Source organism: Carcharodon carcharias, chromosome 28, assembly GCF_017639515.1.
Source record: "Carcharodon carcharias isolate sCarCar2 chromosome 28, sCarCar2.pri, whole genome shotgun sequence".
NCBI classification, from domain to species: Eukaryota; Metazoa; Chordata; class Chondrichthyes; order Lamniformes; family Lamnidae; genus Carcharodon; species Carcharodon carcharias.
In genome coordinates, this window is record NC_054494.1 from 8,675,597 (window position 1) to 8,698,442 (window position 22,846).

General features: G+C 45.4%; 1 protein-coding gene across 2 annotated transcripts in view; it reads left to right on the forward strand.

The window, feature by feature from the left end:
* Positions 1-22,846, forward strand: part of pdlim1 (PDZ and LIM domain 1 (elfin)) — a 205,650-nt gene that overhangs the window by 43,839 nt on the left and 138,965 nt on the right. For both annotated transcript variants that reach the window (XM_041176307.1, XM_041176308.1), the window contains exon 2: positions 15,925-16,076. In XM_041176307.1, the coding sequence (XP_041032241.1) occupies positions 15,925-16,076 (152 nt within the window). The remainder of the gene's footprint in view (positions 1-15,924; positions 16,077-22,846) is intronic.

A 22,846-nucleotide genomic window follows, 5' to 3' on the forward strand; every position in this document is an offset into this window, starting at 1 on the left:
ATGTAGGTGCAGACTCGATGGGCCGAAGGGCCTCTTCTGCACTGTGTGATTCTATGATTCTGTGTTGGATGAGTCAATAACTAGGCAGCGTCAATAGAAGATTATCATCAGAAGGACAAAGGTAGCATGTAACTGAATTTATTTCTTCCACAGACTTGTTTAGATGTGGAATATCCGCTCAGAAACAGTGATGGAAGCAAAATCCATGAGGGCTTTCAGAAGGGAAGTTAATAAGTATTTGGTAAAGTTTAAAAGAGTATGGGGAAAGGACAGGGGAAAGATACTAAGTAGAGAGTTCTTTTAACGAGCATGACGAGCCGAATAGCCTCCTGTACTGTAAATTTCTCCGATTCTATTATTGTTTTAAAGAATACCCAAGCATTGCCAATATTGCTGTTGGTTTTGGGTTTGCAAATTGTGCTGTTTGTGACATATTAAATCAGATTTTGACGTCTTCTCTTCCCCTTGTTTTATTCAATGCGTAACTTGTACAGTTCATGACCTATCCTCAAAGTATTGGCCCTTGTGATACAGCCCATACAAACACCGCTAGCTCTCTGGAACCTGGCCAAGTGACCCAATGTTCACACGTGAACGTGGCATGTTATTCAACCTACTGTTAGGACTGAGATCAGATAAACCCTGGGGCCTTCTTCTCTGTGTGACTCCGTGCTTCTCCACATGATGTCTTATTAAATAGTCTAACGGAGTGCGCTCCAAATTATAGAGTTTAATCTTCAAACTGATTGCTTTCTAAAATTTCATTCTCTTAATGTGGACATCATCAGCATTGCTGGCATTTATTGCCCATCCCTAATTGCCCCTTGAGAAGGTGGTGGTGAGCTGCCTTCTTGAACCGCTGCAGTCCATGTGGTGTAGGTACACCCACAGTGCTGTTAGGGAGGGAGTTCCAGGATTTTGACTCAGCGACAGTGAAGGAACGGTGACATATTTCCAAGTCAGGATGGTGAGTGGTTTGGAGGGGAACTTCCAGGCGGTGGTGTTCCCATGCATCTGCTGCCCTTGTGCTTCTAGATGGTAGAGGTCGTAGGTTTCTGCAGTGCATCTTACAGATGTTGCACACGTTTGTAACTGCAGCCTGTGTGGTGAAAGCACTCCCACAGTGCTGTTAGGGAAGGAGTTCCAGTCTTTTGAAATGACATTAATATTGTTTTTTCTCCCTCAGCCTAGAGTCAGTATACACTATGGTAAACGAGCAATGGGATTTGGCTGAGTTACTGAATGATTGTATCTCCAGCCTGTTTTATTCCAGACAGCTAATTGGTGAAGGATAGAACTGGAGCCAAACTTTATGCTCTCCTTTATTTATTTACAGAGTCATGCATTAAAAGCACACATTTCCTAACCCAACAACCACAGTTTCAATCTACGTTTACTTGAACTCTTGATCTTTGGGTTGCAAACCCAGTACCATAACCACTTGGCTATTTAGGCCAAGCTGACTATGTTTACTTGAAGGGGTTCTAGTGAATCCCCAGCTAATGCCTGTCACCTGCATATAATGAAACACAATTAATATACAATCAGCACAGCCAATTCCAATTTTCCCAGAATATTTGTGACTGAAATCTTTCTGAACTTAAAAGAATCTGTTGCTGGATTGTTACACCCAATTTTTTACTTCTGTTGATTCAGGCCTTCCCGTTAGGATTAAAATACAGCTCCTCGATGTCACTGTGGTAAATGAATCAGTAAATATGGTAATTGGATGATAATTTCAGATTCAGTCCTTTGTCCCTGGTGAGTTAGCTGGGTTGGAGTAAGCAGTGAGAGGTACCATTATGCTCAACATTTCCAGGTTATCGCGAGATGTTGCCCTTTCCTGCTTCACCAGTGACTCCTGCTGGGACAGGCGCATGTTTGGGTGAGGGCAGAATTGGGGTTTGGCTGTATTGAACCTCTTGACCAGTGAGCGCCGGACTTGGGGAAGCCCCGTTTTCTAATTTCACCCACTCCGTGACCAGAATTTGACCAGCACGTCCTGTGTCTCGCTCCCAGGACCAAGCGCAGCTCCCAAGCTTGTGTAGGTGAATCACTGGACTGTGGAGGGTATTTTATCGGAAGCAGCCAATTAAGAAGCAGCCATTGGGACTGCTGTCCGGTTGAGGATGGTGGTGGGCTGGCAGTGCAACAGCCTTGCCAACGCCAACAATAGGGGTTGAGGCTGCAGGGAGAAGCGGGAGGTGGGTAAGAATTTTTATTAATGTTCCAGGGTCAAGGGTGAACCCTCCAGTGGCGCCACCGGAGCCAGAGAGATGGCTGTTGCTACTTTGGTGGGGGGGTGGGGGGGCGGGGGGGGTTCCCTGGGACTTAGAGCCCCCAAGACTGAAGGCCCCCCAGGAAGCCACTGTGAGGCCACCCTAAAGTAACTGGTGGCCTTTCCATGAGTAGGGGTGGGGGTGTAGGCGGTCATGTTGATGCTGGTAAAGCGCCTGAGGGGGCATAAAATGTCTGTTAATAGGCCAGTTAATTGGACTAATTGGTTGCCTGCTACTGGTCAGTGTGAGGCTGAAATGTTGCCATTCCCACCTTACGAAATACCCCCTGGTGGCGGGAAGGCACGGGGCCTCCCTCTCCTTGCCCTCTGGCACTATTTTACCAGCCTCTCAGCCTGTCTGCAGACAGCTGGTAAATCACGGTCTATATCTATCACCTTATAATGCGGGAGGGAACAAGGCATGACCTAACCAGCCTCTGCCAGTACCTTTGATGCTTCCTCTTCCCTCCCCCTACCACCCCCTGCACCCATCCCCACCCCCCTGGTCCCCTCTCCCCCATCCCCCCAAAACCCCCCTATCCCAGCCTCCCCCCCTCTCCCCCATCTCCCCCCCCCCCCCCCCCCCCCTCTCCCTCCCCTCTCCCCACACAAACCTCTAACCATAGCCTGGCAAACAAACTTGGCAGAGGAATGCCAACCCTTGAGTAAACTAGGTCCTATTCACTGCCCTCATGAGCTTTTATGTTTTGCAAAGCTCGTAGCCACTCCGCGATGGAATGTGGCAGCCTTGTTTGACAAGAAAAGTCAGTTCTGGCCTCCCCTTGTCTTCGGTGCATTATAAAAAGACATGCACTTCAGAAAGCTGGATAAGCCTGCTGCATATACCGCAGCACAGAGACTGTGGCCAAGTTATGAAGGTTCCATAATTCTCACGAGCAATTGATGGTTATTATTCATGCCATGAATGCATTTCAACATTGGTTTTAAGTCCAAAATAGGCTAGGGAAAAGTCACACGTACTATTTTATGCTGCCTTGTTAACTTTGCCCCATTGGAGTCACACGCTTGTTTGCACAGGTCGTGTTGGGCTTGTGATGTTCTTTAAGCCATGGCAAATCTGCTGGTATCGCCAAACAGTTTTTGTCAGTTTTCCTTTGCTGAAAACAAGGCAGCTTTGAACATTCTCTGATCTGAAACAAGCATTGCCGCGTCTTCTTCTGCTTAAACCTGCCCTTTAAGAGCTTCAAAAGGCAAGATTGCTTTATCCTTGACAACTCTTGACGTAGGGCAAGTGGAGGGTGTGAGATCATCGTGGGAACGGTGACCACCATCTGCTTTGGTATAGAATAATTATGGAAAGAGACCAGAAAATATCAAAAAGAAAAATGCTCCCAACAGGGGAGGAAGGTATTTTCCGTGATTTGGGAAGGGACTCAGCAACAGGGGTAGATTAGAAAAGGTAATTAGAGGATAAAGTGGCGAAAGGACATTCGGGGAAGAGAGAGTTCAGATACAACCTGGGTATATCTCCTTGCAGGGAAATGGACCTGGAGCAACCAAATGCACTCTGAGTAACAAAGGAAATAACAAGTTAAAATAGGAAAAGGAAGTTTATGACACCTGTCAGGAGCAGGTTCAGTTAATTATCTGGAAGAGTATGGAAAGTATAGGAGAGAATGGGAAAAAATAAGTTAGTGCAGAGGCAAAGAAAGATGTTACAACAGGAGAGAGGCAGGCAAACTGTACCTGATTCCTCCCACAACCTGGCTCTAAGCAGAAGGCGTTTTGAATTTTTTTTTGGTTTTTAAAAACATGTGGTGCTGTGACCCAATTTATTAATAATCTGCGGCACACTTGAGTTAGCATTAACTCAGAAGGTTAAGCTTGTTTCACGTTCAAAAACCCAGTCAGGGAATGTTGACAACGTCCCACCCCCCCCCGACACACACACACACACACACACACACACACACAGGCGCACGCTTGCTCACACACAGAGTTATTGGTAATGGTGGGGGTGGGATAGAGAAAACAAGTTTCACTGTGCAAGAACCACTGAAACGAATATTAGTTCACGTGATTTCCAGAGTCCAAAGCCAGAGTCCAATGAGGAATTCTTTCACGCAGATGTTCGAGTCTGGCTGGCCGAAGACCAGAGTTGTAGTATTCACTTGTCAGTTGGTGCTGACCACCAGATGAAGTGGATGTGCAGAGGTTGGGTCAGTTCTGTGGTGATGTTTTGAAATCTTCCAGTAGAGACAGGTTTCAAGGTACGGGCTGTTGTTCTGCCTGGAGGGGCCTGCTACTTGGTGGCCCACCAGATGGATGTTAAAACAGCAAACTGACCACTTTTCAGTTCTCAAAGGCATATAGGGATTTCAAAATGGTCACTTGCATCAAGTGACCTTTCTTCTCCATAATGACTCCAAAAAGGGGTGTTTATCCACTGTCTCAAATTGGCTTTGATTTCAGGGCTGATAATATCCCTGTCATTAACTGTTGAAAGAGATACCTCTATGCTGAGGGTCTGATGTTGGGAAGCCATTGTCTAAGCAGACCCACTGAGTCCACTAGCAAGGTGAGCTTATCGAATGCAAATGATAACCCTGTCGTTCCCTTTGAAGTGGGTCTGGAGAGCCCAGGTGAGTCTGTTAGTAGCTCAGTAGCCATATCAATGTACCTGACTCCTGGCCTTTTGTGATTACAAGGGGTTTGTACGATGAGGTGTGAGATTCTAGAAACTAGCAAAAACTTTGTTTGTCCTTGTAAATTCTGGGGATAGGTCCCCGACAAAGGGTAGAACCTGTGATCAGGTGACTTGTAGCAGCTATCTATTTAGTTCAGCAAAAAAGTTCATCTTTAAAAATAGAAATAAGGATAAAGTTTTGAACATATGGTGTTGGAGTTATTCTCAAATCATTGGAACCCAACAAAAATTACGAGAGAGGATTAAAAGGCAGCATTAAGTAAAACAGGACTTTCCTGGTTCTGTGGCGTCAGGCTGGGAGGTGGGTTTGATGGGTTGGGGTGGGGGCATGGTGGTAGGGAAGCAGTGGAGAATAGCAGGGAGCTGTTGTGTCTGACTAACTTGATTGAATTCCTTTAGGTATGGAGAAGCTTGAACAAGGTGGTGCAGTGGGTGTTGTGTCTATGGACTGCAGAAGGCATTTGACAAAATGCTGCACAGGAAGCTTATTAAGAAAATGGGAACACATGGAATTAAAGGGAAAGTGGATGTCATGGATGCGGAGTTAGCTCAGTAACAGGAAGCGCAAAGGCTGATGGTGGATGGATGTTTTTCAGACAAGAAGGGGGATGGTTTGCAGTGGTGTTTCCAGGGTCAATTTTGGCTCCATACTCTTCAATGGCCAGAATTTTCAGCCTGATGGGCGGGCGGTGTGGGAGTGGGTGTGGATGGGCGTGGGCCTGATCAATGCCCCAGATCAGGTCCATGCCGCCATTTTACTTGGGTGGGCCAACTAAGAGGCACGTCCGGAAGCGCTGTGCGCTCCCTGTGCGGGTTGGGGGGCAGGGGTTGCCTGAGTTGGGACTGCGCTCTTTCACGCATGCGCGCAAAAGAGTACAGAAATCTCCCTGAGGCACAGAGGTACCACAAGGAGACAAATTTTAAGGTTGAACAGTATAATAAAGTGGTGAAAAAATTTTCATGACATGTCCCCTCGTGTGAAACTGTCACATGAGCTGGGACACTTGCATTAATTTTAATCATTTTTGTGAAAATTTAAAATCATTCATGAAACCTCATCCCGTCCGTGGATAAGGTTCCATGAAAAATGCGAAGGCCGCCTGGGCTCTTTGCCTGCCTCCGTGCCAGCCTTAAGGTTGGACGGGCAGCTCAGGTAGTTGCTTAAGTGGCTTTTTAAATGGCCTTAATAGGCCTTTGGCAGTTTGGCGGGTGTGCAGCTGACTCGGCTGTGTGCCCGCTGAACTGAAAATCTAAATGACGCGCGGTGACATTGGGACTCATGCCCAGCATCACCCTGCGTCATTTTATGCCTCGGCGAGAGGGCCCCACCCCACTCGCCAAGCCAAATATTCTGCCCAATTTTTATGGTCAACCTGGCCTCAGGGGTGGAGAGCAACATTATACAGGTTGCAGGTGGTATGAAAATGGGCATCTTAGTAAATAGTGATTAGGATAGTTGTAGACTTTAGAATGATATAAACGAGATGGTGAAATCGGCAGGAGCATGGCAGATGGGGTTCAGTGCGGAGAAGTGTGAAGTGATGTGCTTTGGGAGGATTAATATGGAAAGGCAGTGGAGTATACAATAAATGGAGCCATTTTGAAAAGTGCGAACAGGCAGAGAGGCTTTGGTGTTCATATACACAAATTCTTAAAGGTGCCACGATTAGCTGATCAGATAGTTAAAATGCACATGGGTCACTTGGGTTTATAAATAGAAGAATAGAATATCAAAGCAGAGAGATCATGCTGGAACTTTGAGGCCTCAGCTGGAGAATTGTGGACAATTCTGGGCACCACACTTCAGGGAAGATGTAAAGAAATTGGAAACGGTACACAACTTTTAAAGAAGCAGCACAACCAGGAACAAGGGGCTGAATGGCTTCCTGTGCTTTAGGCCTCTATCATTCTTATTGGTCATACAGTCGAAGCCATGAATACTGCATTTGGGTGCAGGCTCATGGATCAATTCTAGCAACCTTATTGTCTGATGGGCAATTCTTTATTTACTCCTAGAATCTTGAGCCTCTGGTTTTCTCTTCAGCCCCTGATTCCTTGGGCTGGATTTTCAGTGAGTCGGGATGGCTTGGGGCCCTTTAAAAATGGGCGTGTCCCAATTCCCGACTTCCCTACCCCATTTTTGGGCTTTGCCATTTTTGTCAGGGCCTTTTTAAGAGTGCTTGTTTGGATCAAAAGCCGGCACTCCTGACCTGGGTGACTCTATTGTGGGGATCGGCACGTCTTGCTCCTGCCCAATTTTCAAGGAGTCAGGCCAGTTTTTTAATATAATAATCTGCATGATTGAAACTTTTGAAAGGTAAGCTCAAAAGATCCTCTTAATGTCCCTGATGCCCCTTCACATACCCTCACGACCCCTCATACCCCTTATGCCAAGCTGTTGCACCTCCGTGCCCATTGACCCATTATATACTCTACAGAACCAATGAACCCTATAGTGACAACAGGATGTGTAAAAAGAAAAGCTTTTTTCAATAGGCTAATATATTTTTGAGCTCTCAGCCAAGCCTCATAGCTGAGTGCACAGACTTCCATCAGGCTTTGAAACACCTGAGACCCAAGGAAAACGTGCTGATTGGCAACTCTGGCTCCCTTATCTCTTGGCCAATTGCCCAATGCTTATTTACACAAGGTTAAGAGGTTTGAAGTGCTTGCAGTTTCTGCTTTTGATATTTAAAAGTGTCTGCCCTTTAATAAAAGGATGTTTCTTTTTAAAGTGTACTGGAAAGGCATGAATGAATGACTTTGTTTTAAAGCTTTTACTTGTCACTATAGGGTTCATTGGTTCCATACATTGTATAGTGGGTGAACAGGCATGAAAATGCCACACCTTGGCATGAGGAGCACTAGGGGTGAGTGGGTGGAGGGGCATAGGTTGGCATGGGGGTAAGAGGGGCTGTGGAGGGTGGGTGGAGAGGCATAACTTGGCATGAGGGCTTGAGGGGCCATGGGGTTGGGTAAAAGAGCATAACAAAGCATGGGGGATGAGATACCATGGGGTTGGGTGGGGGGGACAAAGCTTAGCGTAGGGGGCATGAGAGACCTTGGCTGGGTTGTTGGGGGGGGTGCTTAAGGTGGCATGGATGAGACATGGGGAGTGTGTTGGGGGTGTGAGGGGTGAGGACTAGAGAGCCTTACTTTTTCTTTATAACTGGGACGGCACTGAGGCAGGCATTTTTAAAGCAGGCCACCTCAGCACCTAGCAGCCCCTGTTGCTGCCTCTGAACTCTCGCTCAGGTCAGCTGGCCTGACTGCAGCCTTCCCCCCAGCAATGAAGATCCTGTCTCTGTGGGTACGTTCTCCCGAGGCGGGCACACAAAGCCAGGCATTTTCCCGACTCCTGCTACCCACCCCAAAGAACCTTGTGTGTGTTTTTATTTATTAATGCAAGCAGAACCATTCTCCAGTGATGTTTTCTCAGTCTGCTAAGCTGTAACCATCCACACTCTTCCTCCTATCTTCACCTGCTCGGAACCCCACCCAGTAGTTTGCTGTCTCATTGACTTCTTAACCAAGACTTCAAAAACTTATAATACTTCACCCCCTTAGCCCTTCCCTCCCTCTCCAATCTTCAGGCCTTCAAAATACAAACTTTGCATCATCCCTTCCCTACTTACCAATGCATCATTTCCCTCTTCTAAAAACAAAAAAACTGCGGATGCTGGAAATCCAAAACAAAAACAGAATTACCTGGAAAAACTCAGCAGGTCTGGCAGCATCGGCGGAGAAGAAAAGAGTTGACGTTTCGAGTCCTCATGACCCTTCGACAGGGTCATGAGGACTCGAAACGTCAACTCTTTTCTTCTCCGCCGATGCTGCCAGACCTGCTGAGTTTTTCCAGGTAATTCTGATTTCCCTCTTCTACTTTATCCTCGGTGATATGTGCTACAGACCTCAACCCTTCCTTATTTTTTTAAGTTTTTGCCTCTTACCTTGCTATAATCCAGGATCTGATCCTGCTCTCACCTGATAAACACACACACTGAACATATCTGCGGCATGCGTCAATTAGGGAGCATTGCTCAGGATTGAGTTTCAAGCCTGACTTGCTTCCTGGTCTTTTAGCATAAGTGCTTTAAAGCTGCATGAACCATTGCTGCTCGCTTCTAAATCCTGACTTCCTTCAGTGGTATTTGCGTCAGTAATTAGCCCAATCTTATGTCGGACAGATATATAATTATTCTTAGAAGCTGCAATATTTCTTCTTAACTGCCAGTTTGAAATAAACCCAAAGCCCACAAGTTGGCCAAGATTTCAAAATCATGTATTTGGCAAAAGAATTTCACTTGGATCCTGGATTTTATTTATCTTTGCAAGTTTTGTTAGTGGTATCTGTCTTTTGCATAGAATTCACAGCACAGAAACAAGCCATTTGATTAAACCAGTTTATGTCAGTGTTTATGTCAGTGTTTATGCTTCATATGAGCTTCCTGCTGCTCTATTTACTCCGTCCCTCAGTATCAACATATCCTCCTAATCCATTTTCTTCCTTATGGACTTATCTGATATCCTGTTGAAACATCAGTGCTATTTAATATCTTGACGTCAGTAAAGCATTTTGACTTTACATTGAAACTCAGACTTATTTGGAATTTTGCTATGGGTGTATCTTACACGGTGGAATTAACACTTTTATTGGCCTATTTCACCATTTTAAGAAATTTTCTGTCTCAGCAACAATGGCTTGTGTGTAAGTAGTAGCTCTAATGTTGTAAAATGCCCCAAGGCACTTAAGAGGAGCATTAACAAACAAAATTTGCCACTAAGCCTAATAAAGAGATGTTGGGATAGATAACTAAAAGGTTTGAGTATTGCTGAAATAAGAGACACTCTGTGGAAGCTTTTCATCTTTCACTCATCAGGACAATTTGCAAGAATACCAAATTGTAAAGGGAACAATTTATACTGCAGGAGAAGACAATGTTGATTGGTTGGCAAGTGGACCCTTGATTGGTAAAGGCGTTGCCATAGTGAATGCAACTAAAAGATTGATCAAAGAGGTAAATGTTAAGGAGCGACTTAAAGGAAGAAAGAGAGAAAGAGATACAGCAAAGTTTATGGAGGAAATAGAGTCTAGGGTCTAGGCAGCTGACAGTATGGCCAGCAATGGTGGAGTAATTAAAATTGGGAGTGCTTAACAGACCGGAATTAGAGGACCACAGATATCTTGGAGAGTTATAGGCTGGAGGATGTCACAGAGATAGGGAACGGCGATGCCGTGGAGGGATTTAAAAGACAATGAGAATTTTGAAATCGAGCTGTTGCTGGATGGAGCGCTAATATAGGTCTACACGTAAATGCTTGATGAGTGAATGGGACTTGGTGTGAGTTAGGCTTTGAGCAGTAGGGTTTTAGATAAGCTCAAGTCCTGGTGGGTGGAAAATGGGAGACTGGCCAGATGACCATTAGAATAGTCAAATCTAGAATTAATGAATGCATGGCTGAGGGTTTCAGAAGCAGGGGTGGTGTTGGGAAATGCTGTAGAGATGAAAGTCTGTGGTCTTGGTGATGGAGCGGATACGTGATCAGAAATGCATATTGGGGTCAAACATGATACCAAGGTTGCAAATGGTCTAGTTTAGCCTCAAACAGTTAGCAGAAAGAGGGATGGAGTTTGTGTCTAGGAAACAGTTTGTGGTGGAGGGAGATCAAAGACAGTGGTGTGGAGGAAATCTCTGACCACTCAGACTGGATGCCAGACAAGCTGTGTGACAAATCAGAGATAGTGGGAGGTTGAGAGAGATGGCAGTGTGGTGGAGCTGAGTGTCATTGGTGTACATGTGGATGATGTTGCTGAGGGGCAGCATTTAGATGAGAAACAAAAGGAGTTCAAGGATAGATCCTCGGGGGACTGTAGAGGTAATGATGCAGGAGCAGCAAGAGAAACTATTGTAGGTAAGTCTCTGGCTGTCACTGGATAGATCAGCATGTGAGAGCAGACTCACCCAGTTGGACAGCAGTGAAGAGATGTTGGAGGAGGGTGGCGTGCTCAGCTGCCTCAAAAGCTGTGGGCAGGGGTATTCTTCTTTCACTCTCCCTGAATTCTCCCAAATCTTTCACCCTTTTGGTGTATATGGTTCCTTGGATCCAGGAAGCTCACAGTACCTTCTCCAATTCGACATTGTTCACGGAGAAACCTGGCGCATGAGTGTAAATGACTGTTCAGACATGGCAAGGGGCACAGCCAAGCCTGCTCCTGTTGTCACCCAATGTTCACACTTCCCAATCGGGATTGTAAAGTGAACATCAAGGGTGTGAATCCGGCTGAGTATTTCCCCCTCTCTTTTGGAAAAGGGACACTGACAAGGCAATGTTGATGCTTCCTAAATCTCTCCTTTTCAGGCGCTCTGACTGATGTCTTCACTGAAATCAACCAATTAATGCAAACTGAAGATTGAATCAGTGACTTTGTTTTCAAACTGTTGCTGTTTCCACCAATGTTGTTAACCGCTTAGCAGCAGAAGTCAGTGGATTGTAATCAGCAGCTGGAACCACAATGGTGCTCCTTACTGGTGATTTTGTGCTTGGCTTTGTAAGGCTCAGTACCATGCCAAGAAGTAAAGTGCATTAACAAATGGAACCATTTAGGGAGTTCACTCTTCCCTTCCTAGACCTGCTAATTTAACTAGAAAAGGAACTCTTGCCATTTATTCAAACATATTTGATAAAAATTGTACACTGAAATGAACAAATCCATTTTTCACAGAGGCTCCATAGTTGGGAGAGTGTGTGTATGAGAGAAAATGTGTAAGTGTTAAGTGTTTGACCTTCTTTGATGTTTGTTTCTATCTGAAGTGCAGAAAGTTTTTTACACTTGATATGTATTGTAAAATATTGGTGTAAACTGGAATTATTTGATGTATGTTTATGTACTGTGATAGAGGGTAAATATTTAATTAGATGTTAGTCTCCAGTCAGTTTTCACACTGAATTGAAACCACATGTAACAGAATCACAGAAACACACAGTGCAGAAGAGGCCCATCGGCCCACCAAGTCTGCAACTACACATGAGAAACACCTGACCTACCTACCTAATCCCATTTACCAGCACTTGGCCCCATAGCCTTGAATGTTATGACGTGCCAAGTGTTCATCCAGGTACTTTTTAAAGGATGTGAGGCAACCCGCCTCCACCACCCTCCCAGGCAGTGCATTCCAGACCCTCACCACCCTCTGGGTAAAAAAGTATTTTCCTCACATCCCCCCTAAACCTCCTGCTCCTCATCTTGAACTTATGCCCCCTCGTGACTGACCCTTCAACTAAGGGGAACAGCTGCTCCCTATCCACCCTGTCCATGCCCCTCATAATCCTGTACACCTCGATCAGGTCACTCCTCAGTCTTCTCTGCTCCAATGAAAACAACCCAAGTCTATCCAACCTCTCTTCATAACTTAAATGTTTCATCCCAGGTAACATCCTGGTGAATCTCCTCTGCACCCCCTCCAGTGCAATCACACCCTTCCTATAATGTGATGATCAGAACTGCACACAGTACTCCAGCTGTGGCCTCACCAAGGTCCTATACAACTCCAACATGACCTCCCTACTTTTGTAATCTATGCCTCGATTGATAAAGGCAAGTGTCCCATATGCCTTTTTCACCATCCCACTAACATGCCCCTCCGCCTTCAGAGATCTATGGACACACACGTGTTCCTCAGAACTTCCTAGTGTCAGGCCATTCATTGAATACTTCCTTGTCAAATTCCTACCAAAATGTATCACCTCACACTTTTCAGGGTTAGATTCCATCTGTCACTTATCTGCCCATTTGACCATTCCGTCTATATCTTCCTGTAGCCCAAGACACTCAACCTCATTGTTAACCACCCGGCCAATCTTTGTGTCATCCGCAAACTTACTAATCCTTCCCCCCACATAGTCATCTGTGTTGTTTATATAAATGACAAATAATAGGGGACCCAGCACAGATCCCTGTGGTACGCCACTGGACACTGGCTTCCAATCACTAAAGCATCCTTCTGTCATCACCCTCTGTCTCCTACAACTAAGCCAATTTTGAATCCACCTTATCAAACTACCCTGTATCCCATGTGCATTTGCCTTCTTTATAAGTCTTCCATGCGGGACCTTGTCAAAGGCTTTGCTGAAATCTATATAAACTACATCAACTTCACTCCCCTCATCTACACACCTGGTCACCTCCTCAAAAAATTCAATCAAATTTGTTAGGCATGACCTCCCTCTGACAAAGCCACGCTGACTATCCCTGATCAAACCTTGCCTCTCCAAGTGGAGATAGATACTCTCCTTCAGAATTTTCTCCAATAGTTTCCCTACAACTCACTGGCCTGTAGTTCCCTGGTTTTTCTCTACAACCCTTCTTAAATAGTGGAACCACATTAGCTGTTCTCCAGTCCTCTAGCACCTCTCCCGTGGCCAGAGAGAAATTAAAAAATTGTGTCAGAGCACCTGCGATCTCCTCCCTTGCCTCCCTCAGCATCTGGGACAGAAATCATCCGGACCTGGAGATTTGTACACTTTTAAGCCTGCCAACACCTCCAATAACTTGTCACTCCCTATATCAATTTGCTTAAGCACCTCGCAGTCTCTCTCCCTGGGTTCGATACCTTCATCCTCATTCTCTTGGGTGAAGACGAATGTGAAGTATTCATTCAACACCCTGGTGATGTCCTCTGGCTCCACCCATAGATTGCCCTCTTGGCCCCTAATGGGCCCTATACTCTTTCCCTGGTTATCCCTTCCTGTTGATATACTTATAGGTGAAGTGGGACTAAAGGGAAAAGGCTGGAGTTTTTACAAATGAATTATAAATTTCTAAGCCCATGTTTATAATGGAAACTGTCTATAAATTTGTCATGCTGTAATTGCACCCTTCCACCACTAGGATGTTGGTAAGTCCCTGGTTTTAAGTCGCCTCATTCAGCATCCTGCATTAGCACTGCAGATATGATGAGGCCGGTATACACATTTAGCGTCCAGATTTCCGCTTTGGCGTTGTTTTGTGTTGAGCCTGATGTAAGGTTGCTTATTTGGCACCATTTGGTGCAGCCTCTCCCATTTCCTGGTTCTGTTCCTCTCACCAATTCTCTCCCTCTCGCTGGCACCTCCTGCTCTCTGTCCCTTTTGCTCCCCGATCCTTCCGCTCACCTCTTCCCTCCCCAAACATCCAGCTCACTGCCGACACCTCCCACCTTCGCAACTTCCCTCGCTTGCTTCCTCCCTCTCACCCAGTGCAAGGGTTCCAGAGAGGGAAATGGCGAACGGGAAGTTTGGCGAGTGGGAGAGGTAATGAGTGAGAGGTAAGTAGAAAGGGTTAGTATAATTCTTTTGCATTTATTTTAGTTTAAAAGTTATTCCATTTACAATTGTAGGACTGTATAGTATTTCAACTTACAGGGTATGATGTTTTAATGCCGTTTCTGATGAAATACCTAACTACAGCTTTTACATCATTTGTAATGGGAAATTTTGATCCATTTAAAGTCGTTTCACTTAAAGTTGCACTTTTCAGGAACGCAACTATAATGTTTAGCAAGGAATTACTGTTTGAACAAAAACCAGAAGTGGGTGGCGTTTCATTTTTAAAAAAAATTAAACAGTCAGGGAAAAATCAAAAGCAGAGTACAAGCAACACTGGAAGAGCCATATATAAAAATAATTCAGGTTTTCCCCAACACTCCTTTTTCTCTTTATTCCAACACTCCAAACCTATATGTTTTCTGAGACACAGAATTCCAGTTCTGTAAATCTCGAAGTAAAAGCTCTATTCAGTTTCTTTCTTTGGATGGCCTGGTCATGCTCACTGTTCATGACCCATGTTGTCTGCTGTGCTCGTCTGTCCTGTTATCCAGTGCCTGGTTATAGTATCTTCAAACACCAGCTCCCCGTCCTCTCTCTCAGGTGGATGTAGAATGTCCCATGTCACTGTTTCAAGGAGCAGGAGAGTTCTCACTCTTGTCCTGCCCAACGTTTACCCCTCAAAACAGATTATCTGGTCATTATCACGTTGCTGTTTGTGGGATCTAGCTGTGCACAAGTTGTCTGTCACGTTTTCTTTCTACTTTAACGCTGTGTGACTACACTCAATAATTCTTCATCGACTTTGGAATGCTTTGGGACATTCTGAAGTTGTAAAAAGTGCTACAGATATGTGAGTTCTTTCTTGAATGGATGGCGCTCTCCATCAGAAATAAAAGATAAGAAAATACCCACTACTATGGCGGCTCACACTGTGGAAGATAGCTGGTTGGTGTCTGTATTTGAGAAAAAAAAATTGTGTTAGATTCTTCCAAATTTGGGTTGTGCCTGTCAAGCTCCTCAGTACGCAAGAATTTTATACTTACTTAAGAATGATGCCTATCTCTGTAACTTCCTCCAGCCCTAAAACATACTAATAACCCTACATTCCTCCAACTCCAGACTCCCTATTGAATAGCTTGCTATCATTCACTCTCTAGACTCTCACAGGAAGCACAAGCCTCTTGGGTGACATTCAAGAATGTGCCTGTTGTCTGTGGGATTGTATCCCAGCAATGGAATGGTCAGGAACATTGGAGGAGGTTAAACAGAAAGGTTCGCATTCCTGTAGCACCATTCATGACTTCAGAATATACCAGAACGCTTTATAGTTAAGTAAATAAGTTTGTCACCATGGTGATTCAGGAAACATGGCAGCCAACATGTGCACAGCAAAATCCCACAGCAATGTGATAATGACCTGTCGCAATGATGTTGGATAATGAATAAATATTGGCCAGGGCACCAGGGAGAACTTGCGTCCTCCTCTTCAGAATATTGCCCTGAGGTCTTCTATAGCTACCTGAGAGGATGGATGTCTGACTCGAGCTGAGATTGCTACCCACTGAGCCACCGGTTGGGATGTGAGGGGGAGAGTTAGGAAGCGGGAGAAAAAAAAGTTGCTGATATAACCTTTGATTCTTTGGTGATCACAGTATCCTCTTCCTTTTGTCAGATAACTCCAGGGAGTAAGGCTGAAGCTGCCAAACTCTGTGTTGGGGATGTGATCGTGTCCATTAACGGGGAGACTACTGATGGAATGACTCACTTGGATGCTCAGAGCAAGATCAAGGGATGTGCAGATGAACTGACCTTCCTGATTTCCAGGTACAATTTATATTTTCACATTTCAAAAGGAAACATTTCCCTTTTCTCTTGACTGGTCCCAAAGAGTCCACCAAGTGACAGGTTTACAAATTGAGTAAAGCTGCTCCCGGTGGCTCAGTGGCAGCATGCTCGCCCGAGTCAGAAGACGTTTGGATCAAGTCCCACTCCATGAGACTTGAGTACTAATCCAGACTGGCATTCCCTGTACTGTCCTGAAGGAATGCTGCGCTGTTGGAGATGCTACCTTATGTTTGAGATGTTAAACTGAGGCCCTGTAGGGTTGCCAACTGCGATTAAATGTATTCCTCGCATGACTTGCCCCCATGCTCCAGCCATTTGTTGGCCAACACATCCATCCTTTTGATGTACTGCTTCCCTATGCCAATTGGAAAACAAGAAGACTCATGACCCAATCGGATAATGTTTGGCTGTCAGCCCGACAGGTTTTACAAAGAGAAATGCTCAAAGAAAATAATAAAATAAACAATTCTTTTTAATGTCCTCATGATTTTTCTCCAGGACTGTACACAGCAGTGTCCTGGAGATTGATCTTCATTTGCTGGAGACTCCAGGCCAACCCTGGTAAGCCTAGGCCTTGTTTGTCTCCTCAGCTGGGTTAAAGATCCCATGATGCTAGTTCTAGAGAAGGTTGTCCTGGCCAACATTTCTCCTTCAACCAAAACTGAAAAACAAACAGCTTATTAATTTGTGTCAGTGAGTGCTTCCTACATTAAAGCAATGCTTACATTTCGAAAGTACTTAATTGACTGTAAATGAGACATTGTGCAGAGGTGGTTTTCAATTCTTTTTTTGAAGTTTCATTAAGTCACGCAGGTCTTACTTGGCCTTTTGTAAATACACTGACTGATGTGATGCTGACCCAAAAAAGTCCTTGATTACAGGAACATGGGAACAATTCTCCTTAATCTGGAGGCACTCTATTAAACTGTAGTATGCTGACCATAACTTAACATGGACCTGGGACCTTCCAACCTGCACAGTTCAGTGTTTTTGCCTATTAACCCATCAAAAGAAGCAAGACTATACCTCTATCAATCCATGAGCTAGTCATATGGGCGAAGAACCACAGCACGAGAGGAGTTGGACTGTTATGTATTGTTAAATACTTGGAGTTCTTTGATGTTCTGGTTTCATTAGTTTTCAGTGCTGCACTCCCTGAATATTATCTGTGTGCCTGTGCATCTGTATGTTATTACTGGCTATCGCTTTTATCACAGATGATGATATTTAATCAACATTTTCCAAAACACATTTGTTTGTTCAAAACTTGGCATTGTCTTGTGAATCCAAGTAGTTAGATATTAGAATACCATCAGAAAAAGCACTCTAGTGCCAGCATTCACCTTAAGTTGTATGGAGAATGCCAAGTATTAAAAGATGTGGTTGGGTAAATTCAGCTTGTAATGAGCAACAATGAGAGGAGAAAATGGTCAGTTGGGAAGTGACAAATAGAGAGAAAGAGACGGAGATGGGCAGACAGAGAGAGAGAGAGAGAGAGAGAGAGATGGAGATGGACAGACAGAGAGAGAGATGGAGATGGACAGACAGAGAGAGAGATGGAGATGGACAGATAGAGAGAGAGATGGAGATGGACAGACAGAGAGAGAGATGGAGATGGACAGACAGAGAGAGAGATGGAGCTGGACAGACAGAAAGAGAAAGATGGAGATGGACAGACAGAGAGAGAGAGAGAGAGACGGAAATGGACAGACAGACAGAGAGACGGAGATGGACAGAGAGAGAAAGAGAGAGATGGAGATAGACAGAGAGAGAGAGGCAGAGTTGGACAACGAGAGAGAGGTGGAGATAGACAGAGAGAGAGAGAGACTGAGATGGACAAAGAGAGATACGAAAATGGACAAAGAGAGAGATATGGAAATGGACAGAGAGAGAGAGACTGAGATGGACTGAAAGGGAGAGAGACAGAGATTGACAAAGAAAGAGAGAGGTGGAGATGGGCAAAGGGAGAAAGAGAGAGATGGAGATAGACAGAGAGAGAGAGGCAGAGTTGGACAGAGAGAGAGAGGTGGAGATAGACAGAGAGAGAGAGAGACTGAGATGGACAAAGAGACAGTTATGAAAATGGACAGAGAGAGAGAGATACGGAAATGGACAGAGAGAGAGAGACTGAGATGGACCGAAAGGGAGAGAGACAGAGATTGACAGAAAGAAAGAGAGAGGTGGAGATGGGCAGAGAGAGAGGTGGCGATGGACAGATGCCCAGATTTGCATACAAGTGCGACCAAACCGGTTTTGATAATGATCTTGAGCTGACTGCTCTGAATAGCTCTCATGTTTATACCATCATGCGCTGTGCCCTCCTGGAAGTCAATGGGAGCAAGACCTGGGTGTTCCTGAAAGGTCTGGAACGACTGGTGTGTGCAGAGACAGGGTGGTGGAGAAGAATCTTCAGTTAAAGAAAATCTTCAATATTTGGGTAGCATGAAACTGATCAGCCTGTTTCGTGCCAGACTTAGGCACTTTGTATGGGCTCAGTAAAGGGCAGGGGAGGGAGATTGGATCTCTGCTGCTAGGCCAGAAACCCAGCCTGCCAGCTGAACAGAGTTGTGGTGAGTCCTATCTGACATTGCCATGCTTTCTGGGGGGGTGGGTGGGGGGGCGGGGGTGGGGGCTATGTCTTAGAGAATTTGTTAAACTCCAGTGACATGAGCACCTTCAATAAGAAACAGCTCAAAGCCTGAGAACAATTTGCCCGCAGGGAGTTGCACTGTGTTGTGCTGCAGGCAGTTGGTCAGTAAGTTAACAGACTGCAGCTGTTTTTGTTTTAAGTACAACTAAACTCTCTTTGTTGATGAAGACATTTTCTCCCACATTACTGACGTTAATCCAGAGACTGGATTATTTTCCTGGCAGTGTGTGCTTTGCCCTGAGCAGAACAGCGTACTCCTGTTCAGTTTTTATCGGTTCCTTTCTCATTATGCTTCCAATTTCCACGTGTCCCTGATCTTCATCGGAATGTCTCGTCCCTTCCACACTTCTCTCTCTAGCTGTGGGCTTTCTCCAGAGATCAGCTACACGCCCACCGTCTCTGTAAATACATGTATTTTTTACCCATCCTGCTTTGTTTAAGAACCCCAGGCCCTCTCCCAGTCTCTTTGGGCAGATCTTTTAGGGACTTGGCAGGGGGTGGGAATGGAGACGGGTGGATAGGGAATTTCTCATGCCGGCTCCACCCTCCCCGTCAGCCATTTTCCCAGGATGAGGGGTAGAGGGTGGCAGGGTTACTTAGCCTGCGAGTGGCGGGTGGCCAGTTCACCCAACTAAAGGTCTGCTCAGGCCTATTGTTGGAGGCTGGTGGGAATTGTCCCTGGAGGTGCCAGGGAAGAGGACATCTGTCTTGAAGTGGCCTCCAGGCGGCAGACTGGGGGGGCCATAGCGCTCCAGGAAGGCTTAGATGCCCTTATGGCTGCTTGTCTTCAGCTACAGCCATAGACCACCCTGTGGAAGGGTTCCCCCCACCCCCTCCCACTATGGTTGCCAGGCTGCTGAGGCCATTTTTTTATTTTTAAATTTAAGAAAGTTGGAGAGAGGGCAGCTTCAGTTTGGGTGCCCTCTCCCTCACATACCCATAAGCCCACTGCTGCCTCAAGTTGGCCCCCAGCACGCCTGACATCCTTAATTGGCCCATCCTCTGTCCATTTAATTGGCCAATTCGGGGAAAATCACTGAGGGGTGACTGTTTCCCACACCATGCTGTCTCTTGACCCACATTTGAGCCTGCGGCAGTGCCCGGAAACTTGCGGGAAAATTCCTGCCTTTAGCCTCGCTCTCACCCGCTCTGATACTCCACTTTCCTGTGGCCTCACCTTCTTCCTCAGCCGAGGTGCTCCACCTGCCTTGGTTTGACAGGGTGTGACTGGGTGTGTCCCATTTCCTGAGCACTTTCACTCACTCCCTCCCTCTTCTCAAGCTGTGGTTCCCTGTCTCTTCTTAATCAGAAGTTCATGGATTCAAGTTGCACTCCAGCTCAAAGGCCAAATAATCTGTGCTGGCACCCCGGTGCAGTACAGAGGGAGTGCTGCACTCTCAGAAGTGCTGTCTTTCAGATGAGATATTAAACCAACAGTCCACCTTCCCTTTTGAAAGTAAATGATTTCATGAGGCTAATTTGAAGAACAGGGGATTTTCTGGGTGTCCTGCCCAACATTTTTAAAAATTTGTTCATGGGGTGGGGATGTCACTGGCTGGACCAGCATTTATTGCCCATCCCTAATTGCCCTTGTTCAGATGGCACTTGAGAGTCAACTACATTGTTCACATATAGGCCAGACCAGGTAAGAATGGCAGATTTCCTTCCCTAAAGGGCATTAGTGAACCAGATGCGTTTTTAGGACAATCAGCAATGGTTTCATGGCCATCATCAGACTTATTAATTCCAGATTTTTATAATTAAATTCAAATTCCACCATCTGCCATGCTGGGATTCAAACCAAGGTCCCTGGGCCTCTGGAGTACCAGTCCAGTGATAATACCACTATGCGATAATACCAATATGTGATAATGCCACCACCTCCTCTCCCCTTTATCTCTGAACCAATGTTAACTAAAAAAAATCTGGTTATTTACCTACACATCGTTATCGAAGTGCTATGCCAAGTGGTGTAGATGACCAGGGTCCTCCAAGCTACCTGATTGTAGGAACAGTGGATGATGCTGGTTCCAGTTAAGCTGGTCTTTAATGTTGTTCAGATGCTTCCTTCACTGGTAGTCTCTTGCTGTGTTTGCCTGCATTGCGAGAATGACTACAAAGTACTTAATTGGCTGTTAAACGCTTGGGGATGTCCAAAGATTGTGACAGGCACTTTCTAAATGCTGGTATGCTCTTGCACTGTTTCTCTGACGGGGACCCCTTTGAATTCAGCTTTCTGCCCAAAGCCTCTGCAGTTGCCGCTATATTTCCCCAAGCACCTCCAAATCCATTCCACTATCAAACATATAAGAACATAAGAAATAGGAGCAGGAATGGCCATTCAGCCCTTCGAGCCCTCTCCGCCATTCAATGAGATCATTGCAGATCTTCTGCTTCAACCCCATTTTCCTGCACTATCCCCATATCCCTGCATGTTTTTAATATGTAGAAATCTATCGATCTCAGTCTTGAACATACTCGATGACTGAGCCTCCACAGCCCTATGGGACAGAGAATTCCAAAGATTCACCACCCTCTGAGTGAAGGAATTCCTCCTCATCTCAGTCCTAAATGACCTGCCCCTTATTTTTAGACTTTGTCCCCTGGTTATAGACCCCCACCGCCCCCCGCCCCCCCCCAGCCAGGGGAAACACCCTCCCTGTGTCTACCCCATCGAGCCCTGTGAGAATTTTGTATGTTTGTGTGAGTTCACCTCTCATTCTCTTAAAGGCCAACATATCATTTGCCTTCTTAATTGCTTGCTCTACCTACATGTTAGCTTTCGGTGACTCATGAACAAGGACACCCAAGTCCCTTTGAAGTTCAAGACTTCCCAGCCTTTCACCTTTTCACAAATACTTTGTATTTGTGTTTTCCTTCCAAATTGGATAACCTCACATTTCTCCAAGTTGTATATTCCGTCGGCCAAATTTTCGCCCACTCACTTATCTTCTGCTTCCTTCCCTTCTCTGCTTCCTGGAGGGGCCTGTTTCACTCTTACACTGACCTTACTTAAAACTGCCCTTCCCCCAAACACCTTCCTGTCCAAATGCAGGAGATGATTCACCTCCTCCCACAGCACTTCCCAGGTTTCCAAACTCTCCTTACATGTGGGGCAGCCTCTCTCATCTTCAGGATGTCCCAGAATTCTTCCCAGCCAGTTATTTGCTTCTGAAATGCAGTCACTGTTGTTATGCAGTAAACACGGCTGCCAAGTGGTGCACAGCAAGCTCCCACAAATAGCAAAGGAGATGAGGACCAGCTGATTTGTTTTGCTGATGTTGCATTAGAGAGGAATATTGGTCAGGACACTGGGAGAAGTCTCTTTGAGCAGTGCGTTGGGATATTTCACATCCACCTGAGAGAGCCTTCTGTTTAAAGTCTCTTTCAAAATCATGGTATAACAACAACTTATATTTGCATAGCACTATTAACATCATAAAATGCCTGAACATGCTTACCAAGGCAGTACCCCTGACTCCTGCACTGCTGTGAGGCATTGGCCTAGACATAGATGTTTAAGGTTTAAAGTGGGTTGCGAACCCATAACCTTCTGACTCTGTGATGAGAGTTAGCACTGAGCCAAACTGACAGGCAGCAACAAGGGTTGCTTCTAGATTGTTTAAGTGTTAAACACTAACAAGGGAAGCTGAAGATAATATTAACATTTAGGGTTCTGGGTAAAATGCTGACACACTTCCCCTTTGGGAAGAAGGCAACATGATTCACAAATGACTCGTCCCTTGCTTTAAGTATGCAGGAAATATATGGCTGTGTGTTCCATCCACTTAAATATGTTCAGTATTGCAGATGTGGGGGGAGACATGGGTATGAGGGCCGCTATCTCACTTGCTGGCTGGGTAATTGACACCCTGGTGTTGAAGCTCACTCTACCCCAATCCAGTTAACTGTTCTGGGAGCGCATTTATCGTAGAACTGTTTGTCTAGATTCCTTCTAGAACCCATCCTTCAGGCTCTCATTGCCAATTTATCTGCCTAAACAGTAACTTTTAGAGACCGGACCCTTGTGTTCAAGTGCTTGGCTCTGCTTCGAACACCAGTTTTGCACATGGCTGTAAGTTCACTGTGGCAGCCTTCC